Source organism: Carettochelys insculpta, chromosome 6 (genome assembly GCF_033958435.1).
Source record: "Carettochelys insculpta isolate YL-2023 chromosome 6, ASM3395843v1, whole genome shotgun sequence".
Classification (NCBI taxonomy): Eukaryota; Metazoa; Chordata; order Testudines; family Carettochelyidae; genus Carettochelys; species Carettochelys insculpta.
This window is the reverse complement of record NC_134142.1, coordinates 67,568,561-67,588,441: the sequence shown is the minus strand read 5'-3', so window position 1 is coordinate 67,588,441 and position 19,881 is coordinate 67,568,561. Positions and strand designations below refer to the sequence as shown.

General features: G+C 49.7%; 1 protein-coding gene across 9 annotated transcripts in view; it reads right to left on the bottom strand.

Moving 5' to 3' along the window:
* Positions 1-19,881, bottom strand: part of SLC8A3 (solute carrier family 8 member A3) — a 179,657-nt gene that overhangs the window by 9,966 nt on the left and 149,810 nt on the right. For all 9 annotated transcript variants that reach the window (XM_074997170.1, XM_074997163.1, XM_074997165.1 and 6 more), the window contains 2 exons: positions 9,581-9,705; positions 8,877-8,976 (listed from right to left, as the gene is read on the bottom strand). In XM_074997170.1, the coding sequence (XP_074853271.1) occupies positions 8,877-8,976; positions 9,581-9,705 (225 nt within the window). The remainder of the gene's footprint in view (positions 1-8,876; positions 8,977-9,580; positions 9,706-19,881) is intronic.

The window sequence follows — 19,881 nt, the reverse complement described above, 5'->3', positions numbered from 1 at the left end:
ATGGAAGTGTTGTAGCCTGTTCAAATCTGGTACAGAATCATGGTTGGCTAGCAGCAACCCTGCAACCTACTGTGTACAAGCAGTACAGGCCTGAGATGGCACTTGTTACAGAGAGCGACACTAAAATCTGTGTAGAAGCCTGTTTTGTTTACCCGGGTGGTGCGCAGGTGGAAGTGTGTTTAGACATGTCCAAAGGGATCAGTGTGTTCGGGGAAGTACTCTCTGTGTCAATACCTTTATAGAATGAGAGGCTGGTTTTGCTCACTGAAGTGTGGATGGAATAAAACACCTGTTGCATAAGGATTTACTCTCCTACTGTTTTCCAGAATAAAATCAATTACCAAAGCACTAAGAGCACTAATTAAATTTGCATGGATTTGTTTTTATGTGGATGCAGCACCATTCTGCCACAGTGCAGGCACTGACTCCAGTAGCGGGTGCACCTGTGGTTGAGTGCATTAATGTATTTGGCAGGAAATCCTGAGCCAGGGTTTAATTAAGCTTCTGAGTTCCTACAGGCAGCCAGTCTGAGGCACAGGGTGGAGCAGTAATCCCATCATCCTATCAGGAATGGAGAAAAACTAAAGATAGGAGAGAAATGGAAGGAAATAGAAGCTGTGTCTACACGTGCACACTACTTCGAAGTAGCGGCACTAACTTCGAAATAGCGCCCGTCGCGGCTACACGCGCTGGGCGCTATTTCGAAGTTAACTTCGACTTTAGGCGGCGAGACGTCGAAGTCGCTAACCTCATGAGGGGATCGGAATAGCGCCCTACTTCGATGTTCAACGTCGAAGTAGGGACCGTGTAGTCGTTGCGTGTCCCGCAACTTCGAAATAGCGGGGTCCACCATGGTGGCCATCAGCTGAGGGGTTGAGAGACACGCTCTCTCCAGCCCCTGCGGGGCTCTGTGGTCACCGTGGGCAGTAGCCCTTAGCCCAGGGCTTCTGGCTGCTGCTGCGGCAGCTGGGGATCCATGCTGCAGGCACAGGGTCTGCAACCAGTTGTCGGCTCTGTGGATCTTGTGTTGTTTAGTGCAATTGTGTCTGGGAGGGGCCCTTTAAGGGAGCGGCTTGCTGTTGAGTTCGCCCTGTGACCCTGTCTGCAGCTGTGCCTGGCACCCTTATTTCGATGTGTGCTACTTTGGCATGTAGACGTTCCCTCGCAGCGCCTATTTCGATGTGGTGCTGCGCAACGTCGAAGTTGAACATCGACGTTGCCAGCCCTGGAGGACGTGTAGACGTTACTCATTGAAATAGCCTATTTCCATGTTGCTACATCGAAATAAGCTATTTCGATGTTGGCTTCACGTGTAGACGTAGCCAGAGAGAGAGGAGCAGGCATGTAAAAAAACCACTGCCCCAAGTAGGGATACACTGCATGCCCCTCAGTTCTCTCCATAGGAGAAGGGGGAAATCTGCACAGAAAGAAGTTGTAAGAAGAAACCCAGACATCTCTTGCCCTTCCTGCCCTTATTTCTCCTAAGGCTCAGCTGCATGATTCACAAGTTGCACTGTGGCTCACACCCTTGCAAGCAGCTCCAGCTAATCCACTGCGGTTGCCCATCCCCAGAGCTGAGTGGGAATTAGCCTTTAGACCAAGAAGCAATGAGCTTAAATTTCAGCAAGGGAGGTTCAGGTCAGACCTTAGGAAATGTCAGGGTAGTTATACCCTGGAGTAAATTCTTAGGGAAGCTGTGGAATCTCCATCATTGGACACGTTTAAGAGCAGATTAGACAGACTCTATCAGGTATAGTCCCTGAGGGCAGGGAACAGGACTTGATGACCTCTCGAGAGCCATTCCAGTTCTACTATTCTATGATTCTATACTGAGAGGGTTCCGAGACATCAAATGGCCACAGTGCACTCTGAACTGCTGACCTTGCACCACCCCCTATCCTGTCACTCTCCTGCTCCCAGCTTGGAAGGAAAACAAAAAAATCCATCAGTTACTTGTTCATGAATGGTTTTTAGTTTGTAACTGTCTCTATTGTTCACCAAGCATTCCTAGAATCTGCAAAATTATCCTGTCTAGTCCTAATCCTGCAAAGGACCAAGCACCCTGAACTGCACTGGCAGTGCTGAGGACTTCCCAGAACTGGGCATTTAGAGCCTGGATCCAATGAGCATCTGTCTAATACTGAGCACCACAGTGCCTAATTAAAAAGAATCGAGAAAATCACTCTATTTGTGGGGTAAGTGCAAAGCAAGCTTACTCTCTGACCCCTGCTGGATTTCCCCTCCACGCCAGGCCTGCAAGCTGCTGCTTGGGAAACACTGTCATAAGCTTTGCCCCTTCACAGAGTTTGGCACATAAACCTAGGAGGCAGGGAGCCACCTTAGTTTGGTGTGACAGTCACAGGTGGGAAAGAGGAAATTATTCACCTTATGCAGTAACAAGGGTTCTTTGAATGTTCCCCCCCCCCCGCCCCAATGGGTGCTCTACTTTGGGTGTTGGTGTGTCCTCATGCTGGTGCTTGGAGATTCCTTTGTAGCCGTGGTTTCCCATGCTGCACATGTGTAGTAGCACCTTCTCATACTATCTGGCACACATGGCGTGTGTTCCTCCATTCCTTCTCTACCCTAACAAATAGGGCAGGAAGCTCCAAAGCAACGGGACGGAAGGAGGGTAGTGGAGCACCCACAGGGACATGCATCTTGACGAACCCATCGTTCCTGCACAACGTGAGTAACTTCCTCTTCTTCGAGTGGTGTCTCCATGGGTGCTCCACTCGTGGCGACTATAAAGCAGTAGTCACTGTTGAGAGGCCAGGAATGCTTACAGTCAACAGAACTGCTTGACCCACTTGAATAAGGAAGCAATGGAAGACAAAAGACTGTAGTGCTAGGCAAACATGGTGCTGGAAGACCATGTCGCTGCCTTGCATGTCTGTAAGGCGTACCTTGAGTTAGGGGTATATTGAAAAAGGTGGTGGTGGAAGACACAGCCCTGGTAAAATGGGTGGTGACAGCCCTCAGAAGCTCTTTCCAGTGAAACACACGGTGGGTGTGAATACAAGAGGAGAGCCACTTGGACAACTGTTGAGACACAACAGGCAGGCCTTTGGATCACTTCACGATGGAGAGGAAGAGCCCAGAAGATTGTGCCAAGGCATCACGTGGTTGATATAGAAGGCCAATGCCTGACAAATGTCCAAAGTGCGCCATTCCGCATGCGCTGGATCAGAGTGTGGCTTCAGGAAGTACACAGCTAAGCTGATAGGTTTCTGGATATGAAATGGAGAGGGAACCTTAGGGAGGAACTTAGGATGAGGGTGAAGAGTGACTCTATCCTTGGTAAACACAGTGCAAGGAGGTTCAGCCACAACAGCTGCAAACTCCCCAACCCTCCTGGCCAACATTAAATCAAATAAAATGAGACCTACATTGACAAATGGAGCCAGAAAACACATCACCAGAGGTTCAAAGGGTGGTTTCATGAGGCAGTTGAGTACATGGTTAAGGTCCCAAAAAGGAACTGGAGGATGTACTGATGGAAAGGTGTTTTGCAGATCCATGAGAAAACATTTGGTGATGGAATGGGGAAGGAAAGAGATCCCATCCTCCACTCAGTGGAACGCCCCCAATGCTGTGGCATACAGCTGGACGGTACTGATGGCTCAACCTGACTCATGCAAGTGCAACAGGTGGTCAAGGAGGATGGGAAGGAGTGCAGTGTGAGGTGGCATAGGATGATTGGCACCCAACCGTTGAGAGAACCGCATCAACTTGTCGAGGTTGGACTTGAGGGTGGACTCCCATCTGCTGTTACCGAGAACCCATTTTCCCCACTCATAGCATGTGATTTCAGCATTCTGGAACCATGAAGGAGCAGCCTGAATGGATGGGGTGAAGGGTGTGGCCAACGTCCTGAAACAGAAGGTTGCACCAAGGAGGATACCACTGGCAGCTGGTACAGGTAAGGATACCAAGTTTGTCTTGTCCACACCTGGGCTATCAGGATGAGGTGAGCCTGGTCCAGTCTGACCTTGACCAGAAGCTCGTGGAATCAAGGGAAGGGGAGGAAACGCATAAAGAAAGGACGTGTTCCATTTGATGGAGAAGGTATCCCTGAGGAAGTGTCTCCCCACACCTGCTCTGGAGCAATACTGATGGCACTTCCTGTTGACGAGGGTCACAAACAGGTCTGTGCATGGCTGTGCTCAAAGCTGGAACACGTGGGTGAGGGCCACCGTGTTGATTTCCCACTCGTGGTGATCATGAGTGATTGAGGGTGTCTGTGGTCATGTTCAGTACCCTGGGCAGAGATGTAACCACTGAACTAATGTGGTGCTGAAGGCACCAAGTCCACAGTTTTATGGCTTCTGTGCACAGGGACAGGGACCAAACCCTACCCTGATGGTTGATATAATATATGCAGGTGGTGTTGTCTGTGAGGATGTTGATTGATCTGCATGTGAGGTGCTGTTGGAAGTGTTGGCACACATAGCAAACCACTCTGAGTTCCAAGAGATTTATGTGGAGCGCTTGCTCGGTGAAGGACCATTTGCCCTGGACTGTAAGGGAACCCAAATGGGCCCACCATCCCATAAGGGAGGCATCCGTAGTAAGATTAATAGATGGGGGCAGTTAGTAGAACAGCACCCTAGTGAGACCATTCTCTGGAAATGTCTGCCACTGAAGGGAAGCGAAAATGCACAGAAGTACAGCCACTGATTTGGACAGCAGGCCCCTGGCTGGGGTGTAGCATAAGGCCAGCCAGGACTGGAGACATTGCATGTGTAGTTGGGCCAGCTTGACTACGTACGCGGTGGCTACCATGTGACCCAGCAGTTTGAGGCACACGCACACCTGACGGTGGGAGACACTACAACCACCAGGGGCTGGAATCTTTGAACTGGGAGACTGGCCCTGATGAACTCCAGTGACTGCATGGGTTGAAATGTGGACTTGTTGTTTATGTGGAAGACGAGGCTGAGCAGGAGGTCTGTGGTGACTCTCCCCATGTGAAGGCCCTCCAGAGACAATGGCCCTTTTATGAGCCACTGTTCCAAATATAGACACCTTGGGTGGAAAGCCCAAATGGGAGGATCCAGTATTGGTAGTGGTGGGGTGGAGGAAGCACCTGTATGCTGGTTGGATTGTGATGTGGAAGTAGGCATCTTGTAGGTCGAGAGCTACGAGCCAGTCATTTCTGTCCGTGCTGGGATAATGGCGGCAAGAGTCACCATCTTGAATCGTCAATAGAGAATGTATTTGTTGAGCCTTCAAAGGGTGAGGGTGGGCCTCCACATCCCCCCTTCTTTTTCTGGAGTAGGAAGTACATGGAATAGAACCCCCTGCTCTGAAAGTCCGCTGGAACCATCTCAACAGTGCCCAGATGGAGGAGGTGCTGTATCTCTTGCTCAAGTAGATGTTTTTGAGAAGGGTTCTTGAAGAGGGACAAAGTAGGGGTTAAGTGGGAGGGGAAAGAGGTAAAAAAGATGGAGTACCTCTGGACCACTAGTTCCAGGACCTGTTTATCCAAGGTAATGGCAGCCCAGTGGTGGGAAAAAGGGTGGAGGTGGTGATGGAATGGATAGTGACCAAACTGTGCAGTGGCTAGAATGGGAAGATCTCAGTCTCCCAACCACACCCTCAAAACTGCTGCTTAGGCTGTTGAGGGTGGGATGCCGAAGGCTGTTGGTGAGGTTTTCGTTGCTGGGACCTGTGCTGTTGGCAAGGTTCTAAGCATTGTGGTGGTTGTTGCATCTGTTCCTGTGGTCATTGGTAGGGAGCGTACCAAGCCTGCTTAAGTAGTGCGGGGATGTACATGCTGAGCATGTGCAGCGTGGTACGAGAATCCTTCATCAAGTTTAGGACCTCATCTGTTTTCTCTGCAAATAGGTGGTGTTTGTTGAAAGGAAGGTTCTCCACCTTCTGCTGCCGGTCTTGGGGACCCCCAAGGGTTGGAGCAAGACGTGCTCCTCATAACCCCAGTAGAGTCCATGACTGTAGCTGCCGTGTCCACCACATCCATTGTGTACCAGATTGCCCCCTTTGCAGATGGTATGCCATTTGTGTATGACATTCATGAGGGCCAGGTGTTGCTAATCAGGTAATGAGCGAACCAACTCCTGCAGACTCAAATAATTAAGATGGTCATAGCCAGCAAGCATGGCCACACAGTTTGCTGCCTGCAGGAGCAACATGCCCGAAGAAAAACTTTGTGCCCTATGATGTCCCACTTCTTGTTTGCCTCATCCTGAGGAGTTGAAATAAAATACTTGGTTTTGTTACGGAAGACGTCGCCCACTGACAGGTTTGGTTGCAGATGGATGAATAGGAATGCCGTGTTCATAGAGGCCATGAAATAGCAGTTGTCAGCCCTCTTGCTGGCGGGAGGAATGGAGGCCAGCATTTGCCAGATGACATTTGTGGGGTCCATTATGGCTTCGTACATAGGCATTGCAATTCTGGAGGAGGTGGGAGGCTACAGTGTGCAGAGAAGTCTATGCTGTTTGACCTGCACCTCCTACAGGTCCTTCTTCTGAGCCTGGGCCACCCACCAAAATAGCTCCTGGAAAGCTCATGAGTTGTCCATAGTGGGAGGCAAGACCAAGATTACTGCATTGTCTGGTGAAGATGAGGAGTGGTACAGTGGGGACATGTCTTCACCCTCTGACAGGGAATCCTCAGCCTCAGAGTGCTGTGATGGTGGATACACTGCTGATCTGGTGGGCTGCAGTGACACAGGGAGGTCCCTGAACACAGTGGCGGGTGCCAGCAGAGCGTGGGAGCAGGGTGGTTGCACCTGCCAAGGAGGCCATTGAGGAGACGGTTCTTGTGGATAAGGGTACTGGTGTGCAAACCATAGTCGGAGTGGTTGTGGATAAGCCATGGTAGGCAGCACATCTTCCCAGCTGGAATGTGCGGGGCTGGAACGCTGTGATAAAAAGACACTCCTTCGGTTGGAACTGCCCCCTCCTGGGGTGGGTGGTTTGGACCTGAGCTATGCGAGAATCCCAAGTGCCTAGATGAACATGAGGATGTGGGTGCTGCCAGGGACACATGGTGCAGCAAGCTGGGTGGTGCTGAGGCTGGCGCCATGTACGCCATTGGTGGTGAATCTTTATGGCCTCACTTGGATACCATGCCACACTCGGTGCTGGGGGCTTCGGCGCAGGGGTGTCTTGGTGCTGCTTTGGTGCCTTCTCCAGTGCTGTGTGAGAATGGGTGGTGCCTCGACCTTGGCCTTCCGCAGTGCCGAGTCTGGTGCCTCAGGTCAGCGGTGTGGAGACTTGGAGCGGTGCCGCTTGTGCTCCAGTTTTGGCACCGAGGGGAGGATTTTAGCTTTTTAGGACTTCTCATGCCCATAAGTAGAGGTGTCTGAAGCCAGTGGTTCCAACAGCATTGGAGGTGCCAAATGCTGGCAGCTCGGTCCGAGAGTGCTCACTTTAGTGGTGCCAGCTTACACAGTGTGGGGACCTCATGGCAGACTTTTCAACTGGTGTGGCTTGTGAGGACAGTGCTGGAGGCCAGGAATGTGCTGGGGAAGGACCCCCTTTGCAGCTGGGGTGCCAACCGAGGTAGAAGGATGTGCAGTCTTAATCCTGTGCCAGTTTCTTGGCAGAGGGCTTCTCCAGGGCCCGTGGTTGGAGGGACTTTTCATAGAGAGATGTCTTGAGCCTGTTGGCTTGGTCCCTCGTACCCCTTGCGGTGAGGCTGGAGCAATGAGTGCGGGATTGAGTTTGGTGACCCTCACCCCGACACTCAATACAGGACGTGTGGCCATCGGAGGCCGGCATGTCTTCCCTGCATGTTGTGCATTGCTTGATGCCTGGTGAGCCCCGCATGGCCATGACACAACAACTCATTCTAACACTAACCTTAACTAAACTTCTTTTTTCTTTGGGTTTGTTTTTGTGAATTTAACAGGAGAAATAACTAGGATAAGGAGAACAAACACCAACTATCCAACTAACAAACTCTTCTTTGTCTTTCAGAGAGAGAGAGCAACACTCCATCTGCAGCCGAGGACAGTAGAGAAGGCACTGAGGGGCCCGTGCCACTCGTGCACCAGATAGCACGAGGAGGCACTCCTGCGCACATGCAGCATGGGAAACCACAGCTATAGAAGAATCTCTGAGTGGCAGCCCAAGGATGCACCGGCACCCACAGTGGAGCACCAACGAGGACACTACTCGAAGAAGAACGAGTTGGATGCAATGTGAGGCAAGCACAAGACAGCCCCAAGAAGAACAGGTGGTGCTGCCCATTGTAAGAACTTTATCCCACTGGTGGAATGCTTACCTATACTGTGGGAGACCTGATTCAATTGCATCCTTTTCAAGGTGGGGAGACAGGATTTGAACAAAGCTCCCCCACCTCTCAGGAAGGTCCTGTAAGCTCAGAGACAAGGTATTCTTGAGGGGAAGGTCAGGGTCTCACTCAATCTCTCCAGCTGATGCTGTTTTACTGCATCTAAACAGGCACTGGAGCGGAACTGGGCCCTGGGCCTCCCCCTGCCAAGGTGGACGCCACCATCACCAGGCTGCAGCGTCATTCTCTGCTGCAGTGAGTGGGTTTTGAACAGCAGTAGGGCAAAGCACATGATGGAACTTATAGTGTGAAGCAGCAAGGGTCCACGTGGTGACTGAGTGTGCTGTCCATTCCTGCCCTGGCAGCGGCCTGCCACTCCAGGCAGACCCGGTCCAGCATGCTTGAGGCCTACGTTTTAGCATTAAAGCCCCTGGTTTAGCCGATACCCGTGATCCATGTATGTTTGCAGCACTCTGAGCTGTTAGAGCTGAATACCACTGAGGAAGCACAGGCACACCTAGGCTGGCTTACACAAGCACTCAGAGACCAAGTCTTGCTGGTACATGCCGCTGGGGTCGGTGACCTTGTAGCTGGGCACCCTCTGGCCCCCTCACCTGCACTAACAGTAATGGCTTCCATGAACTGGTCCCTCCAGGAATGTGTTCCTACAACCAAGGCCAGGTTTGTCTTCTTAATCAGCTTGTCCACGGTACTCTGTCAACAGGACAAAAACAGACAGCAGTTAAACCAGCTTTGATGCCACCTGCTGTTGTGAGGGGACACAGTGCTCAGTACCATGCTGAGAGGAGGACTCTTGCCCCTTCACAGTGGCTGCAGCAGGCCCACCCCCAGCCAGGGAGACGAAGCCACTAAAGGTAGGGGATGTGGCTAGATTTATGCAGCTCCCATTTTCTTTGGTTCTCCCTCTCCCTCATCCCTCCTTCCTGTCCCCTGGCATTTCCACCCCACCTGCTTCCTCCATAGGGGCTGGATGCGCCCCACCATCTCAGGCTACTTGTTCCTCTTCTCTGAAGCAGAGCAACTCACCTGATCTCTCCACAAGGTGCTCATACACTTTCCCTTCATCTCCCCTGAGACTGCTCCTGCCTGTCTGTGTCCTCCGGGGTCTCCCTTCATCGCTCTCTGCCAGACACCTTTATTGAGGTGCATGCTCCCACCCCTCCACCCTCCCCCTTGCTCTCAAATGACTGGCTTCTTGATTCAAGCTGCTACCTATGTCCCTTCCCTGTGGCTGCTGCTCCCCCTCCAGTGACACTGTGTTGTTGCCTCATGAAGAGCTCTGGTAACCAGTACTGACCTTGAATTCGTAGGACTCCTCAATGATGACTTCAAGTTTGGGGTGCTCGCCCAGGACTGGCTTCCCCATCTCTGCAATCCTCTTGGCTTCCTCCTCTTCAACTGACAGCTTCCTTTCTGCCACTTCTGTGAAAAGAGTATCAGCACTCAGCTAGAGACAACATCCTCTGGCCTCTCAGGACAAGGCAGAGGCGCTTGGTAGGTGCTGTGAAATGCCCTGGTGGGGGTGGGGGGCACTGGACAGAAATGCATAATCCTCACATTTTGCTGAGCTCATAGGCTACGTCTACACGTGACGCCTACATCGAAATAGCTTATTTCAATGTAGCGACATCAAAATAGGCTATTTCGATGAATAACGTCTACACGTCCTCCAGGGCTGGCAACGTCGATGTTCAACTTCGACATTGCGCGGCACCACATCGAAATAGGCGCTGCGAGGGAACGTCTACACGCCAAAGTAGCACACATCGAAATAAGGGTGCCAGGCACAGCTGCAGACAGGGTCACAGGGCGGACTCAACAGCAAGCCGCTCCCTTAAAGGGCCGCTCCCAGACACAGTTGCACTAAACAACACAAAATACACAGAGCTGACAACTGGTTGCAGACCCTGTGCCTGCAGCATGCATCCCCAGCTGCAGCAGCAGCAGCCAGAAGCCCTGGGCTAAGGGCTGCTGCCCACGGTGACCATAGAGCCCCGCAGGGGCTCGAGAGAGAGCATCTCTCAACCCCTCAGCTGATGGCCGCCATGTTGGACCCCGCTATTTCGAAGTTGCGGGACGCGCAACGACTACACGGTCCCTACTTCGACGTTGAACGTCGAAGTAGGGCGCTATTCCTATCCCCTCATGGGGTTAGCGACTTCGACGTCTCACCACCTAACGTCGAAGTTAACTTCGAAATAGCGCCCGGCGCGTGTAGCCGTGACGGGCGCTATTTCGAAGTTAGTGCCGCTACTTCGAAGTAGCGTGCACGTGTAGACACGGCTATAATGAGCATCATGAAAGTAAGGGCAGCACATGAGCCGCCTGGGCTACCTAATGTGCTTCTTGCTGTGCCTTCAATGCATTAAACTCCTCCTGAACGTCAAGAACCTATCACACTAGCCTGTGTCAGGCACACACACTGGGGAAAGCAGCCCCTGTAATACTAATGTATTTCAGTTCTTACCTACCATGCACCCTGACTTGGCCAGTCCTTGCCCCTCTATTGCCTTGTGCCCCACTCTGGACCTGCAGCACTTGTTGCTATTCCGACCCTGGACTTCTTGACTGCAAACCTAGTGTGAGCACATCAAGCTGATGGCCCTTGTGACATATGGTAGATTTCAGCTAAGGCTTCCAAAAGCAAAAAGGCTAAGGCATTAAAGGCTCTATCCTGTGCCATTAAAGCTAATGGGTGTCTTCCCCTTAGCTTGAAGCAAGATCAAGTACTAACACACTAGTGAGGAAAAGTGCAAGGCTAGGTGTCACTATTATTGACCTACTGTCACTGTTACTACTCTGGCCTAAACCTGATCTGAGTGGTATATGGGTCTTCTCTGTCCTCTTCATCTGCATGGGCCCACTACTGGTGACAATGGGTGTGCTACAGGAGGAATGAGTGAAAACTATCCACAAGGACTCAGTCAATCTGGAGAGGGAAGAAGCTGTTAGCAGGCCCTTGACTTCCACCCATTCTCCCTTTTTGTTTGCCAGAGCCGTTCATTGCCAGTTGCTGAATGGGGCCAGGTTACTTCCCAGCAGCGAGAACAGCACCTAGGTTTGGCCCACAGTAACAGCAGGCAGTGCAAGCACAAAAACAGCTAGCCTGAGGAAGTGTGTGCTCCTGCTCCTGCTGGGTGGCTCTCATTTGCACAGGCAGTTGGCAGATACATTGTTCCTACTAAGATTATAAATAGAAACGCCCAAGTTTGTGAGAAGCAAAAGCCAAGAGTTCACGGACAACACACAAAATCGCAGGACAAAAAAGGCCATGATTTCAGTATCTACCAAGGACCATAAATAAATCAGTATTTAAAAATAACCTGGGCTCTTTATCCTGTCTTGAGCCCCTTTATTAGTCTGCCAGCCCACCCACCCCCTGTGTATTTCCCCCATCTGCTTGAACAGCCACAGCTTGGGTGGGATTAAAGAACAAATTCTTGTTACACTCTAGCACAAGAGCCCTTTTTAAGCAAACATGAATGTGCAGACATGTTTTCAAGTTTGAAACGAACAAGAGAGAGAATCTTTTTATTCCCCTTTGATTAGAAAATTGCTTTCAGCCGTCTGTGCTATTCAGGGCTTGCTTTAACTCTCACCCAGATATCTATTTGCAGGGGCAGGTGCACACACTTAATTCTTTCATTCGGCACTGTAATTACGTTTATGCCTGAGTGTGCATTTCCTAGGGGATTCCTATCACTGGAACATGTACAGGAAAAATAGGTCAGGGACCAAGGGGGTTTTCTTTTCATGTAAAACTGGATGATTAATCCCTAATAGAGGGGGAAAAAAACTTTCCCCAAACTACTGCTGGTGGGAAACAAGACATCCTATGAGGTGTTGCCTGTGAGGAGCACTCCACCAAGAGATTCCTCTTGAGGTTCTGTTGCTGGTCCTAGTCATGAATGAGCCCCTGAAGCAGTGCTACTGAGCATAAGACGCCTGAGCCACAAGTAACTTTTTAACGTGTCTGCTTCAGCAATTTGCAGCATGTGATATTAAAACACGAGAATTAAATTATTAACCAATACGGATGCTTTTTCTGTATTATTAATCAAGTAGTTGATAAAGTAATCATACACTGTCAGTCACTGTGTTGTGAGAATAATATATAAACTAAATATTTCTGTTGCAATTCTATTTACATATGGGCCTATAGTACTGTAGTGAATGAAACAATGACTTCACACTATGGGGGCTCTTTGGGGTCATGCTGATCGCTAATTTGGCTCTGGGACCACTGAGATCTTAGTAACTTTGCTTTGAAGGCTCCCCATGTGATGTGCATGGTGAGGATCCGGAATGAAGGGAACCCTTGCTGTAGGTGCTGTCCATGGTACTGATACTGGTCCTCCCAGTTTGCTGAACTAACACAGTGGCGGTGGGAATGATTATTGATGAATTTATCTTAAAATGCTGAACTGTGATTGGACCTGGCCATGGTGGTTGCTCTCCCACTGACTTTCTTGTGATAGCTTTTTGGTCACATTGCCATTTGTGATGCCACTTCTTTTCATGTGCCTTTTGGGATTCAGGCGTACGTGCACATATTCAAGATGGAAATGTTCTCCTCGTTCATCTCTGTATACTGGCTTCACGTGTGTGGGAGCAATGTGTAAGGAGTCTTGGAGAGAGTAGGGGGGACTTGGAAATATTACCTACTTTGTCAGATACAATAAATACAGTATTGGCATGATGCAGAGAAGGGGAGGCATGGACATGCTTCAATAACAACTGCTGCTTGCCTGCAAAAACTTGGCACGTGATCTGTCTTCAGGAGGTGTTTGCAGTGTGCCTTGACCCTGAAGATCCAGTCCCATGGTAGATCACCTCTACCAACTCCACAAGCTTATTTATACATTCCTGTACCTATGTCTTCACCTGGCAGTATGACACTGAATGGCTGCTGACAGGAGGCCCATCAAGACCACTGCCACAGATAGGCTGAAATGGGGATGCAGCAAGCAGCTGGACCAGTAACTAGGGCAGGGCTGGGGAACCAGCTGCAGCATAAAGTTGGTGGTGATGCGTTCCTTGCTGCTCCCTCACCATTTGAACTTAGAATGGCACAAGCTCATGATGTGGTTTGCTGGGGACTGGATATGTGCCCTGCACAGGAAAGAGCAGAAGGGTGGGCAAATCCAGCAGAGGGCTTATAAATTGGTGCAGGCATGGCAATGACAAGCCCAGAGGACTAGGGGCTTAGGCAGCAGCAGGTGTACCAGCAGCAAGTGACTGAAGAGTCAGAGGAGGCCAATGAGACCTGGCATCTAGTTAAAAGCCAGAAATGACTGACTGAATTACTATCTGAATGTTACAACACAGAGGAGTCTTGCTCTGGCCCAGGCCTGGGGCAGGAATTCCTGTGCAGTTTGCAAACACACTCGATAACATCACAGACTGAGGGATTTATGAATCCTGTACAGTCTCCAGCAGGTTTTCTACTCCTCCTAAGAAGTCATACAGGGATTATAATCTGTTCTTGGCCTCTTTTTATAAACCTTGCCTAGCCTCCCAAGCCCTGCCAGAGTGATTGCAAACATATAAACCCTGCACGGCCTGCAGAGCTTATAGAACACACAAGGAACCCAAAGGCAGTTGATACTACACTAATCCATCACAATAGCAGGCACAAACATCCATCTTTTGAAATCAATAATGTGCTACAAAGTATTGGCGTAGACCTCTCAAGCTCTACAGTTGGCAATCCTCTTTTCAGCTGCTCTGAATTAGCTAGTAAACTGCACAGAGCAACAGAGGCAGCAACAACTGGTAAGAAAAAAAAATCCAGCAGTAACAAGGCAACGGGCACAGGACAGGTTACTACAGGAAGCGAGAGGATACCAAAGGGCAAAGAGCGGCAGGGATAGGAGTGCAATTTGGTCAGGGTAGCAGCACCAGAGGGAAATGGCCCTGCCTTTTGGTCCTTTGCTACCTGTCTGGAGGGTCCTAATGCAAATTTTGCTTTTTGGAAAATTAAGAGGCAGATGTCACAGAACAATTAGTAGCCAATGTTTGAAAATGAAAACACCAAAGGAAATTCCTTGATGATTCATTAGGATGGGGGGCAGGGCTGTAGATCTGTCTCAATAAGTGAAGGGAAAAGGAAATCTTTAACTATGTATTTAAAAATCAACCAAACATTAGAAAGCCGGTGAAATTCTAAGCTGCATCGAACCTTCTAAAATCCTCCAAGCAATCTTCTGTATCTCTGCCAGTTCACCTTTGTAATTAAAGAGGCAATCTGATGTCTGGACACTTTATATCTACAATGTATGAGTCAACATGGATCAAGTGAAATGTGTCATACTCACCATGTGTCTGTAAGTGACATGCAAGCACACTCCATGTGTACCACCTACATGACGAATTTGCTGTCTCATAGCAAGACAGCCACTTCAACATTTCTAGGCACTAAATCCAAGGCTTATAGTACTCATCACCATGGTAGCTGAATCACCTTCAAGTCTAAGTTGTTTTAAACAGATGTCACTTTGTTTTTCATTCTCCATCCTATTTATTTGTCTATTGTAGAAAAATCTAAGCAACTTAAGTTAGTTTTGTTACTTGTTCTATGGATAATGAGGCCCGTGGTCCTGCTGCTAAGCAATCCATAAGTGAGGGATAGCTGTGAAGAAAAATCCGTTTCCTACACGGGTCTGTGTGTGTCACAGTTCCATTGTTCTGCTGTAACCCCATGGTTAATTGCAGTCATGGTCATGTTGAGAGAGGCAGATCCTCAGGCAATCTTGGCCTGTCCCATGGCGCAGTTTGGATATCAGAACTAAAAGAAATCTTGAAAGTGATGAGCTTCCAGTAGGCTGGATGGTTAAGTGCATGGGCCATCTACAGATGGAAGAGGGCATTGTTAGGAGTTGCAACTATATAGGTATCTAGAAGCAGAGAGGAGGCCCAAAAGGCCTGATCTTTCTTGATGTGTGCAAAACACTGCTGGCGTGCTTCCCTCCAGCCATGACCATAACCTCTATCTTCTCTATGCTGAGTTTCATCCCGCTGTTCTTCATTCAGGTTTCAATGGTTCCATGGTCTCTAGGAGATGGTGCTGGCAGCATTGGAGGTCAATGAAAGGTAGAGCTTTGCCTCATCTGCAGATAGCTATCACTGGAGATGGGGCTATTGCATGGTCTCATCCTGCAGCTTCAGGTACTGTACATGTCAAATAGAATGGAGGAGAAGACAGAAACTTTGGGGACTCCACAGAGGAGGGCAGAGAGTAGTTGCTTATCCTGATTCTTGGGTGTTTGGTTTGACAGGAATGATTGGGGCAATCTCGTCAATTCCTGTTCACCCAGGCTAAGCTGCTGGCACAGATCAGGAGTCAAATGCTATGGAAGATCCAACAGTGTGACTATGCCATTTGCCCAAGGTTAAACCGTCATGTTAGCCATTGTGCTCAATATACACACAAAGGACTTAACCAACCCACATCTCACTGTCTCAGTTCCACCCATCTCAGTGATTCTCTGATGACTCCTACCCGCCTACATCTTCAGTGTGAGAAGAGAAATCCCTGCCTTACAGATGGGGAAACTGAAGCACACAGCACAGAGAAGAATGTCTCAAAGCCAAAGAGCAAATAAAGCAGTGGAGCTGGGCATAGCTCCCAGTTGCCCTGACTCAGCAGTCCATGCTACCTTGGCAGGAAATGCCGTAATTAAATTTAGCTCTGGGTTAACCTAAAATGCAGGCTCCTGAAGCCAGAGGTGCATTCCCAACAGGGTGCACGTCTAGCTGCAGTGTCCAAGGGATCATTGGGTAAATGTGGGGGTCCTCAGGAGGAGGGATATAGCCAAATACTCAAACCTTAATGTGCCCTTCTATGCTGGAGTGCATAAAACATTCACTTTTCCTCCCCAGCAGAAAAACAACATGAGAAGGGTTTGTTTTGTTTTGTTTTTTCCAGAAGACTATTTTGAATCTGGCAGGTCATGGTGAATGCTGCCAAACTACAGCTTAATTATTAACCACCCCTGATTTCTGTTTGTATCAGCCTCAACAACCAGCTTTCAATGTGGTTTGCACCCTAGACTCCTGGCTGTCAAGTCCAGTTAGGCCTGATAAGGTCAGGAGACACCAGACAAGAAGCCTTCCAGTTCTTCCTGGGTTCCCTCTTCTCAGAGATTGGACGGGCTTCCCTCTAATTCCCTGTCATCTGAACATAAGCAAATGCCAACATTGTTACTGTTCTTTCAGAGGTAGATGCAGGAGCACATGCAGCTGAGGTGGAAGTCACCTGATGTGCCTCAGTGCACTGCTGCAGCAAGCAGGCGGCAGCCAGGTGGGGCACTCAGCTGCAGGAGGAGGCAGGGTGCACTTCCAGCGTGGCTTCCAGGGCTCTCCTGCAGGCTGTCGCACTAACCAGAACACAGGTGAAAGGGGCTGGCTGGGGGTGTGCTCCCCCATTGGTCTGGGCCTGCCCTTTCACTGAGCCCACCCCACAGAGCCCTTTGAGGAGGGAGAAAGGGGGCTGAAGCTCCCCCCAAACCACTGCTGCTTATTGCTTCCCGTTCCCCTTCTGTCACCCTCAAGGAGTGAGAGGTCAGCACACGGCATCCCTCTCCTTCCTGGTAGGGAGGGCATGAGGGAACAGAGGAGTGATTGGGGAATTGCTTTGAGATCAGTGCAGAGTGCCACACCTGCTTAGTGTGAGACTGCTGTATTTGGAGCTGGAAGTACTGAGAACAGATCTTTTCTTGGCACTGCTAGTACCAGCCGGAACTGAAGAGGACAGAGTCATCTGTGAAGACAGGATTGCATGCAAAAGCAGGGCACAGGGTTCACTGATCCTCCTCAGGTGCCCACCGAGCCAGTGTCCCAGAAACACTCATTTAGAATAAAAACCTGATCTCCAAAATGTGCAGAGACCCTCAGCAGGGAAAGAGGCTGAATGAAGTTCGACTACATTCATGACATTTACTCCTTGCTAATCTGCTGGGACTACTCTAATGCAAAGGGATTTTCAGGGTTAGGCTGCTAACTGGGAGAGAAGGAATATTTTCAGTTTCTTGAGAGACAAATGCAAATCAGAAGTCTTAGAAATAGCAATGCCCAAGGCACTTAGGGTATGTCTACGCAGCAGCGTTATTCCAAAATAAGCTACACTCACAATGCATTTTGAAATAGCACTTAGCTCTTTCAAAATACAGCACCTGCACACGAAAAAGTCCATTTCGAAATAGAGCCACTGAACGCAGCATGGCTTATTTAGAAATAGTCTCTATTCCCTGTCTAAACAGCCCCTATTTTGAAATAAGCGCAATTCCTCATGGAATGAGATTTACCTGTTTCCGAATAAGCCAAACGTAATTTTGAAATTATTTCAATATAGCAATTGTGTTGTGTAGATCCTAGGAAAGTTATTTCAAAATAATGGCTGTTATGTTTCAATAACTTTGCTGTGTAGACCTACCCTTTGTCTCCTTTGGCTAGGAACAGTCTCACCGGCCTGACCTACACCCACAGCATGACCCAGCCGGCAGAAAGGAGGTGCGGTGCACTGCAATCTCAAAACAGGGGTGAGGAAGAAGCAACAATGGCTGAGAGAAAGACGGGACATGTGCCCCATCCAGCAGCAGCAGGTGGAGGGAGGCGCCTTGCTCCAGGGAATTCAGCCACACGTCAAGGTAATAGGAATATGGTTCAGGTTAGGAGAGGAAGCAGATGGGGCAGCTGTCGTGCAAAGACACAGGAGATACTGAACACAGCCGTAGCAATCTCAGTCCATCAGGACAGCACTCACAGGTTTTCCCCGTATCTGTCACTAGTGTGAAACAATGCATATCTCACTTGGCTGTGCACCTGCTCGCTGAGGAATAACACTGACACTGCAGGAGATGCCAGCACGAGACTCTGAGCTGCCCTTCCCCCAGCCCACTCTCTGAAATGCTTGTCACCTATAGGGGCCACCTGAGAGAACCTGGCTGGGTTAGCGTCTGCATTAGCGCACAAGGGACTCTCCACCCAGTGGCACTCAGTTCCTTCTGGCAAGTGTAGCTCTTTAAACACGCACACAGGCCTTCACTCTTGGGAACGCCCAGAGGCTATTCCTGTTGCTGTTTTTAGTCTAAGAGCCCCTCCACCGTTCTGGGGCCCAGGAGCACTGGTTAGTGTAGCTGTGCAGGAGATGAAGGCATACAATCCTCCACCTTACTTTGTAGATTAGCTACTGGGCCGTGGCTCTGCTTGCCCCGGGAGACAGCTGGATTTACGTCTTTGCACGTCAGTAGCGCTAGAAGCCACAGCCTGAAGGGAGAGCTTCACTGGGCTCTTTGCTGTCCGAACAGAGAACAAGGCAAGCCCAAAGGCGTACAAGGAGAGTTTTAGGGAAGGTTCCCAAGGTGGATGCTGAGGTAGCCTTGCAGATGTGTGTGGGGAGCTACTCCCAAGCATGGGGAACAGCCAGGGAAAAAACATAACAAGTGGCTGCCAGAGGCTGGGATGATGGCTGGACTGGTCATGAAGGGCATAGAAAGTGACAAGTAGCTGACCATTGATGGGAGTAGAGAAGGGAAACCCAGGGAGAGATGCAAAAGAGCAGCACGGGCAAAGTGGTGGGCTAGGAAAATAGTCCTTGCGGAAGCATTCTCAGCGGTATGAATGGAGACAGGACTGCCTTTATCAAAGCCATCAGAAACACCCTTCTGCACGTGGTGGAATTAGTCATGGGTAGATCGGAAAGACTCCTTCAGGTCATACTTCAAACTCGCGCTGGTCTTGTCCACCTGATCAGCGCTTATGCTCCAACACTGTACGCCACACCGGAAGTGAAAGACAAGTTCTATGACATGCTTAGTGCTGCCTTAGTGCACATACCTGCTCGCGAACAACTGTACGTTTTGGGTGACTTCAATGAGAGAGTTGGAGCCAATCGTGACTCATGGCCTTCCTGCTTAGGCCACTTTGGTGTGGGAAAAATGAATGAAAACGGACAGCGTCTTCTCGAACTTTGCATGTGCCACAATCTGTGCATCATAAACACATTTTTCCTAACCAAGCCACAGCACAGAGTGTCATGGAGACACCCACACTTGAAAAACTGGCATCAACTAGACGTGCTCATCACGAGATGTGGTAACCTCAAAAACATCCTTCTGACATGCAGCTGTCATAGTGCCAACTGCGATACAGATCACTCACTAGTTTGCTCCAAACTCAAGGTGAGACCCAAGAAGCTGTACCACTCTAAACCAACCGGAAGGCCCCGCATTGATGCCAGAAAGACAGCAAACTCAGAGAGAGCCGAAAAGTTCAGAGAGACCCTCGAGGAGAATCTGCACAGGAGCCCTGGGGGTACCGATGTGACATCCAGATGGCAGCATCCGAGGGATACAATTTACAACATGGCCTTGTCGGTGTTTGGAAAAAGAGCTAGAAACACAAATGACTGATTCAAAGTTAACTCTGACGAGATGATTCCAGCCATCGAAAAGAAGCACACTGCATAAACGCTCACCGAGCCAGAGTACCCTGCAAGCACTCAGAGCAGCCAGAAAAAACAGTACAGCAGACAGCCAGGTGCTGTGCCAACAACTACTGGCTCCAGCTATGCAGCAGCATCCAGACCAGTGCTGACTC